At 35.0% G+C, this 24,324-nt stretch overlaps 1 protein-coding gene across 1 annotated transcript; it reads right to left on the bottom strand.

Moving 5' to 3' along the window:
• Positions 1-233: 233 nt before the first annotated feature.
• LOC114356804 (protein embryonic gonad) lies at positions 234-18,238 on the bottom strand. The gene is made up of 2 exons (XM_028310161.1): positions 18,077-18,238; positions 234-1,690 (listed from the first exon to the last, which is right to left on the bottom strand). The coding sequence occupies exons 1-2, from the start codon at positions 18,236-18,238 to the stop codon at positions 764-766; spliced, it is 1,089 nt and encodes a 362-aa protein (XP_028165962.1). The 3' UTR covers positions 234-763.
• Positions 18,239-24,324: the final 6,086 nt, after the last annotated feature.

Below are 24,324 nucleotides of genomic sequence, written 5' to 3'. Positions count from 1 at the left end.
AGAGAAACAATCGATGTTATTTAAAATAATAATAAACTAAGTACACATGAGCATCATAAAAGGAATGTCTAAAGTATTTAAAATCTCTAAAAACGAAACAATCAACAAATAGTAACACGCAAGCCTTAAAGTGAACTAAACATTAAACTAACACTAACCTATTAAGTACGTACAAATTAAAAAGTGACTCATACAAAACTGGCCTATGAACTATAAAAATAAATACTTAAAGAAAGTACTTACAAATTAACTTAATAGAAGTCTTGCATAGTAACGCAAGTTTAAAAATATTTGTACATAAGAATTTTGAGCTTCAAACTAACTGGCCTTTGATCCCTTTAAAAAAATAACTACATACTGGTAAAACAACACACTGGCTCATGGAACTGGCATTTCTATAAACATTCACGTATCTTCACAGTGAATTCCTTAGGCTTAGATAGGCAACAAAATGCCACTCGGCTAGAAACAGACACGCATTCAGATTGACTGCCTCTTTCAGCGTTTAATTTATTGCAACTCTATACTTAGACACAACATGACTTTTAAATTAATACCCTACTGTACAAAGAAAAAAAATAACAACTCTTACGTAATGGTAGTCAGATCAGGTAATCAAGAAGAAGGAATGTACATTTTACTTAAATACTGTATGGCAGAGAAATCAACTCGTCTCATAAAAATTAGACTAAGTTATTTACATATAAATAGAGTAACGAGCTACATGGCTGTATTGACTCACGGTTCGCTTTACAAACTAAGTTCATCCTGTCATTGGCACTTCTTCTGTTCTCTTGGGGACGAGTGACAGATCCAGAGGATTCTTCATTATGTCTTTGCCATTTTCTTCGCTCAAATCGATACTTAGTTCGGGCTCCGAATCGCTAACTTCATCGTTCTTAGGACTTCTAAATAGAACAGCAGTGGATTTAATCGATAGATCTATGGGTTGGTCTTGATCTATGGCAACACCTGCGACGGCCGGCGAATGCAGGAGCAAGTCACCACCGTTTCGGTTGGGCCATGTGGCCAAACCAGGTGGTATCGGTCTCAAATTTTGCAACGGAGTTGGTAAAAATGGACCTGTGCGCGGCGAAAAACTCGGAGTAGCTGATACTGGACCAAACGGGGAAGGCGGTAGAGTTGAAGGTTTCCGTTTCCTGACGTCCCTCGTTTGGTTCCTTATCGCTTGTAATCTCACGTCTTTTTCGCTGCACGGAGACGAAGCAGGTCTAAAGATGCTCAAGCCGCTTGTACTTCTCGAACTGTTGTCATCTTCTGGATCAGCTGACGACGCTCCAGAATCGGACGGCGACACGCTTTGCCGCGTCACGTCCTCTGTGAAGTGGTTCTTCTCAGAATTTTTGTAGTACTCAGCTAATGCGGAAGCTGGCAACAGATTCGTCGGCAGAAAGGACGGATTTATAGAGGAATTGAACCTGGGGGGTGACTTGCTCGTCTGCAGTTGCTGGATGTGTTGCTGCTGCTGCTCTTGTAACAGGCAGTGGATTTTGAACCAGTTGGATCTTCTTCCGTATCTCGAGCCGGACTTGGACATGCCCACTAGAAGGCATTTCCGTAGTCTGCAGGCCTTGCACGCCGTTCTGTTCTTCTTGTTGATGACGCACTCGCCGTTATTCTTGCATTCCGATATCGACGACAGGTTGTTGTACGTCCGCCCGAAGAACGACTGGAACAAACGAGAAAATTGCAATCTTAATAAAGGGAAATAAAAAGGGCATCGGATTGATGCAAAAAAACAACGCCGATTTCGGGTACACGCCTGCATTAAGTGTAAAATATCGACAGACTTCCGTCGGCAACGCATAAGAAATAGCAATTTATACGCGATACAGTTAAAGAGAATCATCTTTGAGCCCATTCAATTCGCTCCGTCCCTGCCCGGAATTAAAAATTACATTTTTCAAAAAGTCATCATAAAGAGCAGTGCGAGGCGTATTAAAATCTGGGTCAACGCGAATAAGGTTGTATCTCACACTTAATATTGCTGAGGCGAGCGCGCGCCGAATCCTGTTGCGTCTCTTGACATAAGTAATGGGGGTCTTTCGCGATTTTTTTAATAAATTTGGAAGTTACCCCGCTGAGAGCAGTCTCGGGTCTCTTCTTACCTAATTAAACTCGTACAAAAGCGTAAAATATGTGATTGTGCTACAGTTTCACTCGATGCCGTCGTGTGGCCGGTACACTTTCAGCGGTAAATAACGACCTGCCACATTATTTTGGATTATAACAATATTTTGCGTTGCAATTTGCGTTTATTGCGGCACACTGTTGCGTCTTCTTCGTAATTTGAAAGTTTCGTTTTAATTTAATTCTGGACTAGATCACCGAAATAAAAGTCTAGAATGGTTTCATTTCCGACACCCACAGATAACATTTACGATGTTTTTTACTTAGAAGGCGTGTTATTTAGCGGTCAGATGCAGATGTCGTGGGTCCATTGTTTGCAAGGATTTCCGCGTACATTCTGCGGCCATGTGAGTGAGTCATGAGATTAGAAATTTTTGATAAGTTGTTATGGGCGCGGATCGAGCGTACCAGATAAGTTCCTAATTGCGCGGGCAAGGTTTGTACGTGAGCAGCTTAGATTTTCGATGTAATGCGAAATAATAACATAATATAAATGGGCATTGTCCAATTTTCATATAATACGGTTATAGACGTCTGTAGGCGGTGTTGTTATAGTTAGCTTTTTTAGGGAATTATGAGATCGTTAAAGTGTACTGTTATAAAGTTTAATTTATTATAACAAAATTAGGTAGCGTTATAATTGGGCATAATATTGTGAAATAGTGCATTCCCGCATTCATAAGTGAGTTTTCTGAGCATTATCAGTAAGCAATGAATTTACACGTAAATAATAAATTTAAATAACGTGGACAATGAGCAATTAAAGTAATGTATTATCTGAAAATTAATATTAAACGATTGGCCAGTTAACATCATATTAACACAAACAACAAGAGTCAGCATATAAATAAGATGGTATCTCGAATGTAAAAGTCATCTTCCCAAAAAATGAAGCAATAAAGTGCATAATAACCTCTTATCGTCCATCAGAAATCGTTCCTGAAAGAATAAGTGCCTTGTTCCATTGCTGGGTTAAATGGGCCACTGAAAGGTCAAACATAAAAGTTCACATGATTTGTACCTGCAGATATCATCTGCATTAACATAATATATGCATATTTTTTGCTCTCAAACTGACCGCCGACAAGGATCTTAATAATGCAAGAAACTCCAACTTTTATTAACCAGGATTATCTTTAGGTGTCCTGTGTATAATTTTTGAGATGTAACAGTATATTCTGCTTTGGGGAGTTCATTTGGTTTTCGTTTTTAATTGCATTCTGTTGAGAACGGCGAGGGATTGGAATAATGCACAAAATGGAGAGAGATTAAAATTATCTTCTTATTTTGTGCTAGCTAATATTATAGCTACAATACTGCAACTTGTCATTACTCTTGGATTCTCCCCCTAAGAGAATAACGCTCGTATTCCCAAACGATGCTTGCTTAATTAAAGCAGCACTCGCACAGCGTTGAATGGAGCTCTGTGATTGGTTCGTGTCACCCGTACGTCCACGCGCACTGTGAGATCTCATAGTAACGTTTGTGAATACCGGCGTATGTAGGATTATTAACCTGTAGGGAGATGCCACCATAAAAATAAATAAATAAATTTTAGTCTGCTGATTGATATTATTGTTAGAGACACTTCGTAAAGGAGATACTACTCACTGATAACATTTAAAATGGAATCATAAATTATTCGTTAGACTGTTTCTTTCGAAAGCTGTAAAAATGTCAAAGACCAGTCATTACGTGCGATAAAATTGTATCTTCCTCAGTCTAACACCAAATTAAGATCTAACCTAATCTACATTCCATATTTGAAGGTGCGACGTCTATTTTCGTCCGATACTTCTCAACCATCACTGTTCTGCCATAAACTCTGTCACGTGACGAACAATGACAAACGGTCGAAGAATTTTATTATGCGCGTGGGCAGAATATTTTTTCTCACGGCCCCCGAATGTTTCAACTTTTACCTATCTACGATATTCTGTGGGCTTTCGTCTGGTTTAGTATGCGTAGTGATGTAATGCTGACAGGTTATCGATGTGCATTGGAAACAAAGCTATCGGTGGCGATAAATTAAAACCAAAAGAAGAATTACAATAAGACAAAATTAATGGAGCCTAACATTTGCACGTATATCTGCAATAAATAGTCTAGCTGTCTATGGGGATTGAACTAACATCCGAATTGGTGCAATCTAACATCTAAACATTTTTTTGTCATAAAATATCCTTTCTCCATTAGATCATAATCCTGATTTGAAAGTACTTCAGTAAATAAGGCCTAAAACTAGTCCTTTTTGTAATTTTTTTATTCATGTATTTTTTTTAAGTATCGATATTTATACAACTCTATACTGCACTATCAAACATTAATATTTAATTTTGTCACAGTGTTGTAAATCACGCGTGTTATGGAGATGTTATCTGCGCTGTTATGATCAATGGGAGATCTTCTGTCGTGGTTTATGGTACTTTTATGGGTGTAAAGTGGCTCTAGTAATGTTTCTAAATCATAAGGTATTTCCTTACACTATATTTATAACAAGTTTTATATAATTTTATTCGTATTTTATTTATTAAGTACAGTCGACAGCACATCAGATTGTATAGTTTTGGTTGTAAAATATCTCCTATTACTTCCACATAACAAACACCATTGTTAACTTGATGTGACGCCGCCCAGACGTGAAAATACCAGTGGCAGGCGTAAGTTAATGTCTTAAATGAATAAATCAATTGCCAAATTGGTAGATAGTGTTCATAATAATCTATTAAAATGTATGTATGTCCGTGCTAATAGAAATTGGTAATTTTTGTAACAAATAAAGGCAAATAGTGTTGATGTGGTGTGGTTTCAATAAAGGTATTATTTAATATCAGTATTGCTCGCGCCTGCACATAACTGATATTCTTTCAGCATTAAATTTCACGATTAATGTTTTATTTTAATTCAGTTTTATTCACCTAGTTTATAACACAATCAACTTTTTTTCTGTTTCAGGAGTTTTGTTTTATAATAAATAAAATATTCGTAAAATGTTTACTATTCTACTACTACCCGTAACCTACCGATACCGATCAAAACCAAAATTATTAGCATTTTGCAAACGTCCACCTTTATAGTGTTGCGGTCAAAGTGCACGCATTACAAAATGGCCGGCTCACAGATTATAGCGTGCTGCATTAAGTAACCTGGACATTTTAATAAATAACAATTTGTATATTACGACGGCGTTATATCAGAATATGGGCAAATCATGGAATGTCGTAGGTCGTGGTTTGGAAAAATAAAAACTAGTTTCGTAGAAAACTTGATAAAGGTTTTATAACAAAATTGATGCCGATCGTGTAGAGGTGTGGTTTTAAATATTAGGAGCACATCAAGGTAAATACTGTGGCACCTTAATCGATTGTGATAGGTGCCATTTTCCAACAAAAATGTGTGGTATGAGGTACTTTACTGTACTGTAAAGAAAGAGGAGATTAAAGGTCAAAGTATAAACCTATGATTTGATTTGAATGTTGTAAAAAATGTGAAAAACTATAAATATTAATTATGCGTAACTTTAGTATTATGGAGGGACTCTTGTAAATCAATTGTGTATTGATTTGAAGCACAATAATTATGTAACACGTATTTTAATACTTCAAAATTAGTAGAATTTATGTTAAGAACCAATACTTGCCTTGGGAACTGTATGTTTTTTTTTAAAAAAACTTGATCTATTTTTAAATAATAGCATTAGTTCGGCTACCAACATTATCTCTGCAAAATATGATAAAAAAATACTTAGTATGTAAACATCGCGTCCATTCCTATCCTATGACCCCAACTACCCCAGAAATGTCGCAAATTGACAGTAACCTACTGCGATCGCATCTGCTTGGCTACTCTGAAAACTTTATCCGAATTTTGGTTCCGAATGTTGCCATCTCTTTCACGCACAGCGAGGTGCCAGCATGAGCGACCGTGACAGATAGACCCGAAACTACGTAGACGGTATTTCGGAGTAGACCGGCTGCAATCTGTAATGTCATCAAAGGAGTTTGCGCATTCTGCTACAGTATTAATCCATCATGCCAAATGACCTAAGCTCGTATTCGAAGTTATCAGATGATGGTATGGTTGCTACTTGCGAGAAATCATCTTGTTTTTTTTTTTTTGTTTTAGGATCTACAGATGTATGGAAAACTTGATAGACAAGTAACTCGGCTTTGACACTTTTCAGGTAAGACTGAATTTCAATTAATTAAGTAATTAGTGTGTAATTTTACGGATTAACAAGGAAAAGGTGACAAGATCAAAAATAATAACAAAAATACACGACGTATGAGAATCATTCATTAGAATTAAAATAATTAGAGGGCGTTAAAACTAGGGCGATAATATAAAGAAAATCCCTGGAAATTATTTTCCTGCGCCATCTAGACCTTAACTAAGGTACAGGACTTATTCTTTTGTTTAATCCTCATCATCATTTCAGCCACAGAACGTACTAGATACATATTTAAAAATTTGATAAAACACTAAGAAAACTCATATTTTAAATGGGAGGTGTTGCTACTCCGCTGCGTACACCTAAACACAAAGTGACAGCCCTATTAGTAATACTATGTCTTCATGAGAAGATTATTAAGGAGGATTATAAACAATAGTTCATGGTGGATAATAGCGCACCAGTGGCAAGTGCCACGGTCACTCCGTGTTCTCACGAGCTACATCTAGGAGGACTCGTTACATTGGTGAGCGGAGCGGTTAGCGGATTAGAGTAAAAAAAAAACAAAAATGGATCACAACCGGTATTACTTAATAAAGTAATTCGTTCTCGTTCGTTTCAGCCGAAAGACGTCCACTGCTGGACAAAGGCTTCCCCCAAGGATTGCCACAAAGACCGGTCCTGCGCCGCTCGCATCCAGGCACCTCCCGCGACCCTCACCAGATCGTCGGTCCACCTAGTGGGAGGCCTGCCCACGCTACGTCTTCCGGCTCGTGGTCGACTCAAGAACTTTCCTGCCCCAATGGCCATCAGCTCTAGGAGCTAGTAAAGTAATTACCATAATGTAGTAAAAATAGATCGAATTATTTAGAGTTATCCCATAATCAATCGCTTTGGGTCAATGCAAATTCGATTATTAACCTGCAGAATCATCACGATATCTTTTATAAATAAAACCTATCATTTCCCCAGATTACCATCATCTGTCATGATTATAATAGAATTGCATTATGAACTATAGAGGTCGACAAAAAGGCTTATGCCCGCCCCTATGGTAACACCTAACAGGAATTTTATTTTCAAAGGGGTCACATAAAAATTAGGGATTGATGGTAAAAACGGGCACTAGGCGAACAAACAAAGAGCTCTATTTCTTTAAAGAGAGTCACTGTTTAGTTTTGTAAATAAAATACCTACTACTCAAAAATAAAATAAACCTTAATCGCCAACCGCTCCTCCCATCACCATACCACAAAGTACTCGAGACTAAAATCGCTCCCCGAGGCGATGCGTGCGAGTGGTAGCCGCATCAGCGTGATCGGTCTGACCTATATTACTATTTATTCTACTGTTATGACGGTAATGTACGGTAATACCGACTAAAGTGTGTGTACGTGGGACTTTGAAAAGCTTTTATGGACCTCTTTTACACGGCTGCAGCATAGCAGCCCAAACGTCAAGCCGTGTGTAAAAAACTCATAAAAAATATTTTTGCAAATAGGCTTTTAAATGCACTTTTACACCCTGGTACATAATGTAACTCATTAATAAACGTCGCGTAAAGACCCGTGTCTTTCTATTTTATGGAACTCGTTGCTGAAAAAAAGCTGGCTAAGGATCGAATTTGGAGTTGAAACTATGTATGAGGAATCTGACTATTTATTCTATTATGACAGTAATGTACGGTAATATCGACTAAAGTGTGCTTTTATGGGATTCGTTGCTGTAAAAAAGTGGATGAGGATCGAAATTGGAGCTGGATGGAAGGATGTATAAAAAAACCATAATTTTCAAGTTAAATACGGAAAGTCATGTTTTTTAACCACAACGGGAAGCTCATCTGATGAAAAGTGCGGATTATTGTGTTTTTGAATACTTGGGAATCGCAAATTCCTAAATTTTTGATAATGAGAGCTGCAATAAAGACTATGATGATACAAAAGTTACAAAACATCTTTTTCATTCGCTCTTATTTTTTGCGACATAACTCAAACATACTCCACATCTTTCTCAGAAGTCTTTATCTCCCTACCAAAGCTTAATAGCCTAAGTATAACGTCAAAAACTTAAAAATAAACAAAGCTACTTTCGAATTAAGTGTAGACAAGTCTATTTATATCTCAACTTTACCATATAAGCTAAACTAATTCATATTATGATCATACTCGCACGCGCAGAATTGTGCAAAGCTGATTTTCTGACCTCGCTTTGTAACACCTCTAGACTAAGAGCTAATGAACGCCAGACCTACGTAATTTTATAAAAGCTGAAAGTTTGTCAGCGTATACTCCCAATATAGGATAGAATGTTGGTGAATCATGAAGTTTGGGTGATACGCATACGCTGACAAACTTTCAGCTTTTATAAAATGACGTAGGTCTGGCGTTCACTAGCTCTTAGTCTATACCGTCTTGGTGATGTATTATGACCCGTGATTTTTGTACCCGATTACTTTAACTTATTACACACTTACATAATGATAATGTTACAGGTGTGTGCTCATTGCATAAAGCACTTGTGATTTAAATATCGTTGTTTATACTGACGTACTTGTTCAAACATCACCGGGTTGCGGAATAGATTCATGAGGTGGAATTGTGTAAAGCAATCGTTATCATTTAACAGTTCATAACGTGTACGATTATTCTGTCAAACGCTTTGTTTAACTGACTATATCGTACGTTATGAACTGTCAAATGATTACGATTGCTTTACACAATTCCACCTCTGATGGGGAAAAAATATTATGGTAGCGTGAGCTTCTAGAGTCAAAGATGCGAATACTTATGGTGTATTTCAATTATCATCAATCAAAGAAGCTCAGTTTAGTTTAAAGTGGTTTTGGTGGTCTTTAAAAAGAGTTTTGTTCAATTTTCGATAGGTTGGAAAGCTTTTCAGCATAAAGGCAAGAAAAATAATGATGCATAATGAATATGAATAAAAATTCATCAGTTTTTTCTAGTTATTTATTTATTTTTTATTTATTTATATTAGGGAAACAAACAATTTTGATATACAGACAAATAATATATTAAACTAAATAATGTGTTCATTCATAGAAATAAGTTTTAAGATTACTAAGGAAGTGATATTGTCATTATCTTAGAAGTTAGAGCTATGAGTTGTAAAAAATAATAACAAATTACTAATTTAATTTCTAACAGCATCATTAAAAATTATAATACCTAAAACGTGTTTAAAATTCACAAAAAACTTAATCGTTCAGCAAACGTTACAAAAAGATACATCATTACTATCGCATAATAATTTTACAAGTTTATTCCGTTGTGCATTTTCTATACGAAAAAGAAGAGGTAGTTTAAAATAATTATCGCGCTAATTAGCCACTCTCACTGCTAAATGAGTGTGTTAATCAAATCAAGAGTGTTGTTAATGATGATTAGCGATCATCAACCCACAGGCTGGTATTTGTAGCATTCGGAACTATTTCTATGGACGGATGTTTGGCAAGACTTAGGTCGCCACAGTGATTCCACGGAAAAATTGTTCTTTTTATGAGGGAAGGCGTTTATGACACTTTTTAACACAAGTCGATGTCAAAATAAAATTTGGTTAAATCATTAGATTAGGTCAATTTAATGTACTTAGTTTTGTCTATAGTCATAACAAAGTTTAAATATTAGACAGATATAAAATGATGTGAGTATTGTGTAAGTTGTGGCCTGTTACGAGGGCGGCACTGAAAATTTCGGGAATCAAGGAAGTGAAACAACATTACTATTTAAAAATGTATTTATTGCTTTTTAAAGTATTCTCCGCGAAATTTGACACATTTTTCCATACACGAAACCAATCATTGAAGCAACCATTGCATTCGGAAGTTTGGGTCTCCAAAATGGCCGTTTTGTAGGCTTCCACAGCTTCTTCAGGTGATGAAAATCTCTGACCACGCAATTTATTCTTTATTTTAGGGAAAGTATAGAAATCATTAGGGCTTAGGTCGGGGCTGTACGGCGGATGGACTAATAATTCTATGTTTTCTTGCTCTAAAAACTCTTTTGTTCAGTGCGCGGTGTGAGAACTCGCATTGTCGTGATGGAGGATGATGCGGCGGTTGCAGTTCTCTTTACGGAGTTCAGAAACGACCTGTGGCAAACAAATGCTAGCATACTAATCTGCATTAACCGTTCTTTGTCCCCCAAGAGGAATAGTCGCAACATGGCCGGTTTTGGAGACAAACGTGGCCACCATTTTTTTTGCAACACTCCGTGAACGAACAATTTTTGTTGGCTTTAATTCATTTTCGAACACCCAAACTCGTGACTGGTTTTTTGTTTCGGGTTCGTACGCGTATATCCATGATTCGTCACCTGATACGATGTTGTATACAGCATTTGAGGATCCTGCATGTAATCTCCCGAGAGTTCTGACGCACCAAGTAACGCGAGCCGCTTTTTGCTCTTCACAGAGCGAATGCGGTATCCATCGGGAAAACAACTTTTTTACACCTAATTGTTCATGCAAGATTATTTGTATTTGACTCATGCCAATGTCTAAAGTTGCCTGAATTTCGCGGTATATCACATGTCGATCTTCTTCAATCAGCTTACGCACAGCATCAACGTTTTCTTAGGTGACTGCAGTTTTTGGACGACCTTGACGGGGATCATCACTGAGCTTGACACGTCCACGTTGAAATTCAGTAAACCAGCGATAAATTGTGGTTTTGGATGGGGCTTCATTACCAAATGCAGAAATCATCCGGTCAACACACTGTTTTTGTGTTAAACCACTTCAAAAGTCATAATAAATCATCGCTCTTGAATTTTCTCGAGTCAATTCCATTTTCTCAACGACTAAACAAGTTTGACAAGACCTTGTGATACGACCGAGAATCTTTTTTTAAATAAATAAATGGTATACGATTTTTGAAACCCTGGAGTTTGCAATTAAATAGATTTTAATATGACTGGAACAGTGGAAATATTCCATTCCCGATACTTTTAGTGCAGCCCTCGTATGAGTAACTAAGTAATTTAATTTAACATTAATTTGAGTTTACTAATATTTAAAAAACAAATAGGTAGGTAATTATTTATGAATATATAATGCACCAAATTACATGCAATTCTTAAACATACCTACACAATATCATTGTTTGTTGAACATTGTTCAGTAAAGCATACAGTTCGTTTCGTAAGTTAGCATATCTCAGGTTCTGAAATTCTGAATGGAGAATTAGCTTGGTTTAAAAAGTTCATAGTTACTAAAGTAGAAGATGAGAAAGAAAGAAAGAAATAAATAATAATTTAATTTAACCAGGGTAGGACTGACTTTTGAACGACTAATCGCACGCCCAATTGGCCGACTAATAGCAACCGTGTGGCGCCTCAACCGGCGTGCGCCTACGCCGCGTGCTATATGCAAATCCAGCGCACTCCACGTAACTTTATACGACTTTAACACGTTCGAGCCGCATTTCTCCGAGACGGATGTGTATGGCGATTGGCGCTATGACGGCGATGTGAACTGGGCCTTACTGGTTGTGGAGATCGGCGGATTTGTAGAAATTGGATTATGGATTTTGTTGGTTAATTTTTACGGCTGGTTTTGTTAATTTGGGGTATTTGAGTGAGCAGTATTCAATTAATTAGTAAGAATGTGTGCTTATGTAAGTTTAAATAAAAAAAGTTTGATTAGCATCTCCAACCCGCCTGGCAAGCGCTACAGCCTGGGAAGTGTAAGAAATCCTCCATTTGCCTCTAGTAAATTAAGAAGGGTCATACTCCTGTAAGTAGTGGAGACTAAATGACCTTTAATTTTTTGTAAAAGAAACATTTAAGAAAATAGAAAAATATTAGGAACGATCGATACACTTCATAAAAATATCCTAAAAAAATATCCTCTGATGTCAGATACTGAACCGTACATAATACTTAATAAAACCGCTAACATTAAAATTCATATTTTCTCATTAGTATTCTAAGTTTATTTAATGTCAATAAAATTAGATTGAAATCGTGACTCGATTCATGATTTCGAACTTGATCATCTTTTATTTATATTTACCTACTCACTTCAGGTTTAATTACTTTCGTTTATTATTTTATTGATTGACTTTCATTTTTAATAACTGCAAGTCTGCGGTATATGGTTATATTTTTATGATGTTTTGATCTAAAACTGTTTATATTGTACTTTCAACATATTGATATTCATGAGTTTGTTAGGCTAAGATGATTCATGTAAGTAAGCTTTGGGCCTTGTCCTCTCGATATCCCTCTAAAAATGTATTAGGTACCGAAATCCTTCATTTTATTTTATCAATGATGTTGGTTACAAGAAAAACTTACAATAGTAATTAAAAATTGTATAACTATGTATATTTTAAAGTCTGTAAACCCTTAAAAAAGAGGCTGACAATAGTGTCAGAGTTTCTTGCGCTGCTTCTTCTCAGCACTGGCCAATTTATTGTCCTGAAGCAGTGGTAGAGTTAATTCTGGGACGTGTAAAAGTGCTTTTTAAAAGGCTACTTGTATTCATAAATGTGTTTTAAAATTACGATATCCCATGCTCACCAACTGCAATTACAAGTTTGTAATGACATAAATGTGCGAAAAACTAAGTGGTGGACTTTGAAGCTTGATTTTCAACACTTTTAATGACTGTGTTCTGATTATAATCTCAGCTTAATTGATAAATAACTAATTAAAAGATGTTTTAGAAGCTAATATAAAACAGAGTATAATCTCTAATACGGAGACTTTTGACCTGTAATAAAATTTTGACCTTTTGACAGTATTTCATAAACACATTAATATTGATACTTAAATATTAGCAATAAAATATAGTAATTTTAAGATCTGTATAGTTATGCCATATACTTATTAGATAAAATGTATGTACAGATGATAATATCACGTTAAGTACACACTTTGGCATCTTAATATGTATTTGTTATACAAGCAAATGCATATTAAGATGTGTACTATTACGAAAAGTCCATTCTAATTATTTAAAATAGGTTTCAGTGAAATATGTTTTATGTAAAATAATTAGGTTATAGTGTTTTTCGAATTCACCGTTTAAAATTTTCTTTGGTAAAAAATAACGAAACTAAATAAAAATAATATAAATAAAGACATGCCCTTGATCAAAATAATTTATAGCATAAATAAATGGTTTAACATTAAGAAACTACTTTTTATAACTTTTACTACTTTTAAATTAAATATAAGCAGTAAAGTCAATGTTTTGCATTTTATTGTTTTGTTTTTAAGTGTTATAAAAATGTTTGCATACTTATAAAGTGTTTTTTGTTTATGACTGTCGCAAATCTGTCTGCATAGTATTATATTTTATTTTGTGTGGGTGTATTTTTATTTCCTAGGTCAATTTTAAATTTCTCCTGAAATAGCTTTATTAGCGAAGCTGTAGGTATATGATTATTGATTATCATTATGACATTAGAATAATTATGTAAAATAGTCATTCATCTTTATTGACCATCAAATCGATATTTTAACATCAATATAATACTTATAAACATAATAATTACTACATTTCAATATTCAAATTATATTCAATGGATATAAATATTAAAAAACTTTGCATTTATATTAAAACAAAATTTATATAAATGTAGCATTTGTCATAGTTTAAAATAAGCTGTAACAACCGCAATCTCAATTATTATAATACACTAATACCTGTTTTCACCATCAATCCCTAATTTTTAAGTGAACCCTATGGTTACAAATAACAGGAATTTTGGTTACATAGGGGTCACTTGAAAATTAGGGATTGATGGTGAAAACGGGCATAAATGTATTATAAAAGGTCAAAAACACTTACTACCTAGGTTATAATTTAGATCAGACGTCATTTAAATATAAATAAGACAACACATTATTATATGAATAATTTGTTATCTTATTAAGAAAGTTAAGCTTTTAGAGACTTTTTTAGACAAAATAAGACATTTTAATTATTTTTCCTTATGAAAAGAACATTTAAAGTACTCCAAAAACATGGACATTGTAGTAAAACATCCAGGAAGAATTCAAAAATGCATTAACATATTCATAGTGCCTTCGTACTCGAATCATTTCCGAACTCTACATTGTTTATTCATGAATATGTAGAGACCACCACGGTCATTTTAAGAACAATAAATCTTGTTTATTCACAAGTTTTTAAATTCAATTTTAATTCAGCAACTCGTCACGGGTGGTGACTATACGACACCGACTTTATGTGTTACGTCACTATTACAAGCGTATACAATAAAAGTGTGATATTGTAGCGTTGTTTTGGATGCTGTAATGCGATAAGAATGCAGTAAAGTTATTATATTAATTTGTTTTAAAATGCATAATGTATTCGTCGTATGCATAATAGATTGAAGATTACTTATTGATTGAATTATACATTCTTCATTGTTATTCAGAAGACAAGATTTAAAAATATTATTTTTTAAATTTTGTGTCATTATTTTGTGACAATACTAAAATCGATTAAAAGTCGATTAAAGCTCTGTGACTATTTTTTTTTTTTTTTTTCATTTATTATCATTTTACAAAGGAAGTTCTTAAACATATTACAATTAAATGCATTGGCATAAACCACTGAGGTTTGTTTGCAATGCTTGATGCGGTCAGTCTATTAAATTAGTAATCAAACAGTTGCGTTCTACAAAGAAACAAAGAAAAAACATATTAAAAACTAAAACTATTGTTAGTTGCTGTTACGAACAACAAGACATTTACAAGACAAAAAAACATTCGCGCACATTAGTATGAATATAATGACTGTTTTGTAAAATCACTCACTTAATTTATTCGGCATATTGCAACCTGTGAGCTTTGGTTCACGATTTAAGTTTTAGAGATAAGCAATCAGGTTTGTATAACCTCACATCGAGTTAAGCTCTGTGGCGCCTAATATGCTTATTTTAAGTGCCATTTTGCAATAAAAATATACTCTTATGTGCTGTCGACTGTATTTTACGCGGTATCAACTGCATGAGCAGATATTAACATAATATCTGACGATTAGCATAGTTATCAGATGCGCTCGCGCGTGGGCGGGACGGTGGTATGCTAGATTGAACAATTATAATTAACGTTAGTTTTGAAGTATTATTATGAGTAAATACTTTGGATTACAACCGCATCGGCACACCAGCTTTTTTTTTTTTAACTAGAAAGAGTAGAATGTAAGAAAGTAAAGTAGACCGTATACCTGAAACTATTTAGATGTTTAAATCTCAAGTACTTAGTTGTTATGTTTTTCTTTTTGTCCAAATATTATCAAGCTTTTCACGACTCTTTTTCAATTAGTCAGGTTTATGTTACGTGAGTATAATCTCTAACAAAGTTTTATTTTATCAAGAAAAAAAGTTTAAAAACAAAACCTCCTTCAACTCAAACGCATTCACCACAAACCAGTAAAAAATGAAGCGCCATATTGCTCTCATTCTCAACCTTAAAATTAATCGCCGAATTGCTCACTCTCGCATGACTTTATCGCAAGAATTTGTCGTCCGTCAGTGAAATGTCGTATTCCACATCAAATCTCTGTTAATTAATTCGGCTGGTTTATGCCTCTTTTATATTTATGCCCTTTTTATCTGACCGGCACGAGGCAGCCAGTCAGGAGCGGTGGCGACACGACGACTGGTTTTATGGATCTTTTTATGTTTGTTTGAAATTATAACTGGCTTATTAATTTTGTGGACACTTCCTGCTTGAAAATAAAGATGGTTTTATCGTAGCGAGTTATTGATTTAAGTGGTGAGCAGTTCTTTATTTTGTTCGGTGTTTTTAGCTTTGGATTTGTTATAGTATTGTTTGTTTACTTCACAATTAAAGTGGCTTAAAATCTTCGTTATAGTTAAATCGTTTTAATAATTACATTTATTGGATTAATCGATTCGTTTGTTCCTCTTGTAATGCTGTATTTTTGATTGATAAAAGTCACTTAGAATTTATTTCAAAATTTTTGGTCGATGTAGATATCCTGTTTCTACACTAAGTACCTTTGACAGTTTAATTTTCCCCCGGGACAAAAGTTTGTCAGTAAAAACCTCAATTGACCTTCACTGGTTGGGTTTTATTGGAGGTCAAGCTGCAGATCCTGGCTACACAGAAGTTGCAGCGGTGGGAACGAGAGGTGGGAATAGTCCCGTACACAAAGTACCTTCACAGTATGAACCGAATCTAAAGAGAAGGACATTCTATGTTCCTCTGTATTAAAGAATATAATTATGTTTTACAGTGAAATCCTCTTTTTAATTTGTTGACTAAAAACAATTGCCCGCTCTGCGTTCCTAACTAGGCGCCTCCCAAATTTCGTAAGACTGTATGGTACAGCCATTTTTTATTGTACGGGGTCATCGCACAGCCGGTGTCGTATTGTGCCGTAGATTGTGAGATTTATGCGTCGTGAGCCGCCGTGATAAATTTATTGGCTCTTATCACCGGTAATGGAATGTAGCCTCTAATAGTTTTGGTGAATACGCGTGAGTTTGTTTAGGTGAGATCTTTTGAATGGTTTAAATGCAATTTGAGGAAGTTTATGTAGAGTTTTGGTGGCATTTGGATGAAGTTGTTGTGAAACTAACATCGATTATAATATTTTGCTCATGGTTAGTGAGATATTTGTAAAATCTTCTTGAATTATACTTTTTTGTCACATATCAGACTAAACATTATGTTTCAAAATAGCTCTTATTATCCTACTAATAATATAAATGCGAAAATTTGGATGTTTGTTACTCTGTCACGCAAAAACTACAGTACGGATTTTGATGAAACTTTACAGTATTATTGTTTATAACCGTAGTTCCTTCAAATGTAACGTCATTCAATTCCAATTTGACTACTCTTGTACATAATGCCACAATCCTTGCATTATGTACAAGAGTAGTCAAATATTATACTTCCATGGTATATTATTAATGGCTAGATCAGACAGGTGCTTTAAGTATAAAACATTTATAAAACCGGCAGTTAGAGGTAAGATAGCCAGTTCCTCCGTGGTTGAGGATTCCGGGTGAAGCTCGCTTCCACCTTCGGCCTGATCGTCACTTACCATCAGGTGAGATACAGGTCAAGAGCTTCCTCGTTGTGGATAAAAAAAATATCCTAATCTTATTCTTAAAACGTTATCGCCACTAAAGAGTATTATTTACTCCACCATTCCACAAATTACAGTTTCTAACAGCTCATAACATTGCTGCTAACAAAGGCACCACATGATGATACTAAGTGGCCCGATAAGACCACCATTCAGAGGCAATAACTATAATATTTTCAGTAGAACCGAACTTGCCGAACACTTAGCACCAAATATCGGCGATCACAACGGCTGGCAACTATAAGTAAGGTGTTATCTTAATGTTGTTAAAGGTTGCCCGATGCAAGGTGCGCGCGCGCAGGTGTGGAGCGCTGTGATGAGCGGAGCGGGCAGCGGGCAATAATGCCGCTTTGAATTTACATTTTGACCAAATGGGTCAGGAGGACCGCTTGTTCCCAACGATTCACACCCAAACGTTGGGAAAAACACACCATCCAGGCACACCTTTACTCGATGGGACATCTCTTTAAAATGTTTTGTCCCTTCGACATTGAAATGGTAAGTAAGTCCTAAGTTTTTTATTTTATTTATAAATTCAGAGACAGCGCGGCACAAGTTACTTATTTTGTTAAACACAGTGGTCATGACATGCTCTTGGCTTACACAGTGTACCATTTAGGGGAGATGGCTACTGAATAAGCACTATAATCAAACATCATGCGTTATATTTCTGGAAAACATTCCTGGAGACTGTTTTATCCGTAGAGCGTCAACACAAAACATGTCCCAGGTCACGTAGAATGTTAGGTCCCTCGCCCACAGCGACTTTTTGTCGCGAGTTTCGTAAACGAGCGACAGCATCGCTATTAGTCGCATTTTCAACGCACTACAGAAGTGATGCCAACGCGCTACGAACGCGCTACAGCAGCGCGACTGCATCGCTACAAAAAGTCGCTGTGGCTTATGCGTAACACCGAGGGATATTTCGGGGCAGCTTGGGAACGTTGCTGCAACACGTAGAATCTGAGCTGCACAAGACATTTTGGTCAGGCGTAAAAACGCTCCCCGCTCCTCCCATGACCGTCCAACCTCATTAACTTTGACCGTCGTAGTGTGGAACTGTGTCTTACCGTAATGGCCGATACCCGGCGCGAGATAACATGAACTATCGCCGCCCCGCGAGATTTAATTAGATTAAACTTCCAACGGATATCGGTTTGTTTGGTTTAGGGCATCTTATATGGCAGGGCCTTGTACAAAAGTTATTGAGATAAGACTACAAACTTTTTGTCGGCCGATAGTTGCGTTCGATTCTAATTTGAAAAATAATGAAAAATCGGTGGAATGCGCCTAGTCTTAGGAAGGAATACATCTGAATCCGACTTAGTAATAATATTTCATTTTCAAAACGTCTTTATCACTGCGTAGTTCATTCAAGTACACATTATACGTTCACATGTTCAGTTTGTGCAATATTTTCAATGACTGACCTAAGACGTCTAATTTTAAATCTATTCAACCGGATCAGACCATCGATCATATTTCACTGAAAAGGGGACACTTTGCCTGCATTTCGCCTGATGGAAAGTGATGATCCGTATGAAGTGGAAGTGAGCTTCAGCTAGCTAAAAGGTAACTAGGCGAACTATGAATAAGCTCTACTGCCAACCAAAACAAGCAGAAAATATTGCCTTCACTGGCTAGGGGATAAAAAGCCGGTGTTTCTTAACTGAGAAATACCTACTCTGTTGTTCTAATTTTCGGATAGATCCAGCTTATTTTGTAACTTTTTATTGGTACCGTTGGATAGATCTCGTGAAGCACTTTCAGGGTCAGTTAACAGTTTTGGATATCTTGTAAAGTTTAGAAATAATCGAGAGTAGTAGGGAATTGGGTTCNCCTACTACTATCGAGTAAGATATGGTTTCCACCCTGTATATTAATAAAAGCTTTGAGTTGTAAATTGAAGAAAAAGTTAAAAATAAGTCTTCACTTTCATTCTAGCCACGAAAACAAACCACTGATCACGCAAGCACCTCTTTGATCATCGACCACTTGATCAATTCCCCGTCTAATTTATAGTTTTCAATCAGCGCCTCAATGACAGGTCTCTCACCGACTGATTTTGATAAATCAAATTTTATAATTATAAAATATGATTCTATGTAATTACACGCGGAATAATGTTTCCTGTTTAAAATATTAATTTGTAAAGAAAGTGCTGGTCGGTGGTTTTTGAACTAGTTTGATGAAGGATGTTGGTTTCTATTGGTGCCATATTATTAAAGGCAAAAGCATTAAGTGCTGGAGTTAAACTTTAAATTAATTTAATAATAATTAAATGTTTATTAAAAAAAAAAGAAAAGTGATAGGTACATATTCCTTACAAAATTACAAAAAATTACACTAGATACTAACCTATTTAAATATTTGCCAGTGAGACCCAAACTAAGCAGTTTAGTTAGTATAGTTAATTAGGTAACTATTGATTACATCCCTACATTGATTAACAAAAGGGGGACAAGATAAAAATTAGGTATTCGTTTTTATTTCTGCACTAAAAATGGTATACGAGTAGTCGAGTACAGTATAGATAGTTCTTATTATGTATATCATAATGGTAATTTAGATTTAGTGTACCTATTAAACTTAATTAAGCTTTATCAAATTCATTTCAAATCAATCGTATCATACGGTAATAATCAGATATTGAAGTGTTACGTGTGAACAATAAAAAAGGAGCCACGATAATAAATATCGGCTGTCAAATATCACTTTGTGATTTGTTTCAAATTTTAAATCAATCATATACACTGCCACCGAATTCTGATTTAGGTGTGGTCTAAGTAAAAGAAATTTAAACAAATCATGCTCATAGTAAAATTACAAAACAATTAGAATGAGCTAGATCATCAAAAAGGAAATAATTATAATAATCTGAACGAAAATACTTGTGTGTTTTTCATCATCAGACTCCATCATTAATCATTTGATAATTTTTCATGAATTCTTTTAATGACAGTTCACTGTTAGACGTACCTAATCCATGTGAAAATAGCCACAAAGCATAACATCTAATAAATATAAAATAATAAAGCCTGTTTGTCGAAAATAAATGAATTTTAAGACTTTTTATGACTCTCGCTTTTTTCATCCAGCCTCTGCCGCTGTCTTATGTATTAAAATTATCACTATGTAATTGGCACTATAACTAGTTACATTACTCTATGGCACTGTTAACCGTTACCGCCAACGCCCCCGCTACAGCTCATCCCACAACCACCGAGCGATTGTTTCCATCACATCCAAAATATGAAACATTTATTATGATTTTCAGCTTGTCAGTCCGTCTATTGAAATTCGAGCGTGTCTTATCGGTGATTGGATATCATTAGGGTACAGATAATGAAGTAGGAAAGCTGGTGTGAATAGATTTTTTTGGTTTGACCCACACAACCTCTGTTTTTGTGGCCTCAAACGGTAGACGTGTGATATTTTGTGGTTTGTTGCTACCTACTGTGTTGAAAAAGTGTTGAAATGCTAGGATTGATTAATAAGACGCTAAATAGCTGCTATGGTCTTTAGAATTGAGTGTGTATAAAAAATACTTTGTCTTAGGACAATGCGCGTATTAGCTGTATGAATCTTGAATTTATCATCTTTTAAAATATTTTATGAAAGTTTTGGTTTTTAATTCGACAAATCTGTGGTTAAAAATAACATTGCTATTTTGTTCTGTTCAAACTTAGATGAAATTTTTAATATGCTCGATGGCACATCAATTTAAATACTGTCATAACATGCTTATACATGTACTTTTGATAGGTGCAATTTTTCAACAAAACTGTGTTTTAATTTTTATGTTCTTGAGGCTGTAGATACCAAAACTCTTTCTAAAAACCCAAATCGGTACCACACGCAATCGAACTATGAGTAGAGTCGTCCAACAAAAGAAGCTAACCCTCCGGCGCTAACAATTACTCCGGTAGCCGCCACCATTATCGTCTCAGATCACAATCGGAAAGATAAAATGATAAATTATACCTCAAGAATACCGGGACGGTTCTTTTGGAAGTTTTTTGAGTTATTAATTCCAATGTACGCGGATGATTTGGCGGTTTTAATTAGTGGAATGCAACTCGCATCGGCAGGTTCGATTGTATCGGCTTTGAGATATGGCGGCATCGTTCTATTGCAATTGGAGTAGAATTGATGAAGAAAGTTCTTGTCAATGAGATTTTACGGACTAGTTGTTGTATACAGTCGTCAAAAGTATATTCATCTTTGTTGCATTAAAACACCATGTTATAAGAACTACCCTACTTAACTATAAGACTCAATTATCGTTAGTTCTTAGTTGGGGATATAAATTATGAAACTTGATTCAATCTATTTTATGAATATTTACCCCAATGATGAATTTATTGTTTCTTCGTTTGAATATTTACCTTTTGTTGCAGTATTTAATGATTTAGTCAATAACAAAAATAAACAATAACTAACGGTGAAATACAATTTGCATAAATATACGTGTTTTGTTAATTTTAATTGCAATTCTACTTTTCATAATATTTCACACCAATTTATGTTGTTTCGATCACAATAAATAACACTTTTTACGATCCAACGTGATGCCATAAATAGTTTATGCGAACTTTCAATATAAATAAAAGTGGTCCGTAAGTTTTAAATATTAGGTAAAACAAAGATAGCGATTTCATATTATAAAAATTTGAAGTAATTTTGACAAAAAACAATAGGTATTTAAAAAATAATAAGTACGATGTACAAAAATCCTGAAAGTATCAGTTTATGCATCTAGCATGTGCCTTTACCTTCAATTGCTGATAAACTGTTTTATTTTTAGTAATAAAATTGACCTCATAAATCCAATCTATAATACTATAATTTCTTAACTAGATCAAAAGATTAAAAACACCTCTTAAACCACGATAGCAATCATTAAACCATCGACCAAAATTAACAAAACCAAAATACCGTAAGTTCCATACGAGGCTATAAAGCTTTTATTAATTAGACTGAAATGTATCAGTCATCGAAAAAAACTATCTTTTCTCATGTCCATCAATACCCTCCCGTCATCGATCGAGACGGCTCAATTAGTCTTCTATTGGACCAAATTATAAAGTAACACATTAATGATCGTGTTTAGTATAATTATAGTGTATTACAATCTTACAACCGACAATTATAGATCAGTATGCGAAGTACGGTTTTGAAAACGCCGCGTTCATTCTCTTTCGTGTTTCGTAAGATGCGCCGTTTATTTTTAGAATTTTATTATATTGCGATTCTTACGCGATGTTCAGATGATTTACGGGACATAAACATCGTAAACGTTTTTAAGTGATGACCTAATGACTCTATAGAAAATTTGCGATAAAAGACGTGCTTTTAAAATACATTTTTACAAAATTAAACTACCTACCTCTGAAAAATAAAACGATTTGTTAAGGTTTTTCAGACACATTTAATAATAATATGAATGATCAAGAATACTACTAGTTTTAATAATACTCAAATTAAAACATTTTTGAATAAAAATAATCAACCAAAACGTGTCAACAGTGAAACTAAACGTCACATCAAATTGTAAATTGGAAACAAAATTCACATAATAATAACATAATCATTATAATTGATCCATTACACGTATTTATAACAAAAATACAATGAGACGCCCGAAAAAAACTACTCGGAAATTAACTCGATAGCTTAATCGTGAGAACGAAAAGTGAAAGTGTTATACAAAAAAATCGTATCTCCATTACACCAATCAGCGCGTTGTTTCAAATAATAATAATTACATAAAAATAGCGCGGGCGCCCCGTCTACAATCACAACTTTGAAGACCTGTAATCACAAAGCGTCATTTTAGCTGTCACAGAGTAAAGGTGAGCGCACACTGTTACGCAAAACCGCGAGATTCGGCGTGTGAATTTTTGTGAATTCGATTTTAATTAATCACAGCTGTCAATGGGGAATTGATGAGTGTTTTCAATTAGCTGCATTTAATGGACGATCGACTGCGAATGTTTTCGGTTTTAATTGTTCGCTACGCTTGTATGGTTGTGTAATGAGCGTGTATACCCAATATAAAGAATGTTTGTATTCTGCTCTATTTGATTGATTTAAGAATTAATAATGGTTAAGTTTATCGATGAGTAAGTCTTGATATACTTTGTACCTCAATAAAAAGGCCATTTTTAAATTTCAAGCAAAACTTCTCAATATTTCCATACGAAAATATCGAGAAAATTATTTCTTCTTGTTGTAAACTGAAAGTCTATCAAAATCATTATGTACAGCAGCTGTCAGAATATTACATTAGTTATTTAGTTACAAAATCACTCTTATGACAACTAATCAAGACTCTACACTACAATGCTTAGCTTGAAGTGCTGTCAACTGTTACATTTACCCGTATTAAGTTATTCTATTAAAACCTTTTCCCAAAATACGAAATCCCAGTGCCCAAAGATCACTGTAATCCCGCCCTAAGAAGTGATCGGTTTGCTCAGAACTCACACAGGCACAGAGCGTGCGGACGCGGTGACCTCACGCACACACGCCCACATTCACCTGTACGAGCCACTCGTGCGCACTGTCACATGTTCGGCTCGGGGTACACTGGGTACCGTTATATTTAACTTAGAGATAACGCGATGACCTAGTGAAGGTTGGGAGGAGTTTTATGTTATAGGCTTAAGATTATGTAGAGTTCTGTATACAGTGGGATGTTTCGATAGTCTATAGAGATATTATCGCAACGTTTATAGACTAGAGTCAATAAATGATACAACTATAGACAATGAAACATGTATTTCAATCTTGAATTCTGGGTACTATAATGAACGAAACTTATTATAAGATAAGAGATATCTTATGATTAAAAGACTGACATTTATCTCAAATTCAAATCCTTGTTCTATTGTATGTAG

Source organism: Ostrinia furnacalis, unplaced genomic scaffold, assembly GCF_004193835.3.
Source record: "Ostrinia furnacalis isolate ACB-3 unplaced genomic scaffold, ASM419383v2 OfSCF2947, whole genome shotgun sequence".
Taxonomy (NCBI): domain Eukaryota; kingdom Metazoa; phylum Arthropoda; class Insecta; order Lepidoptera; family Crambidae; genus Ostrinia; species Ostrinia furnacalis.
This window is presented reverse-complemented; position numbering and strand designations above follow the sequence as displayed.

Coding starts and splice junctions, on each gene's coding strand:
- LOC114356804 (XM_028310161.1), bottom strand. CDS start 18,238: ATGCGACTAATAGCGATGCTGTCGCTCGTTTACGAAACTCGCGACAAA. Junction 1,691..18,076: donor CCAGAAATATAACGCATGAT/GTTTGATTATAG, acceptor CGTTTGTTCCAG/TCGTTCTTCGGGCGGACGTA.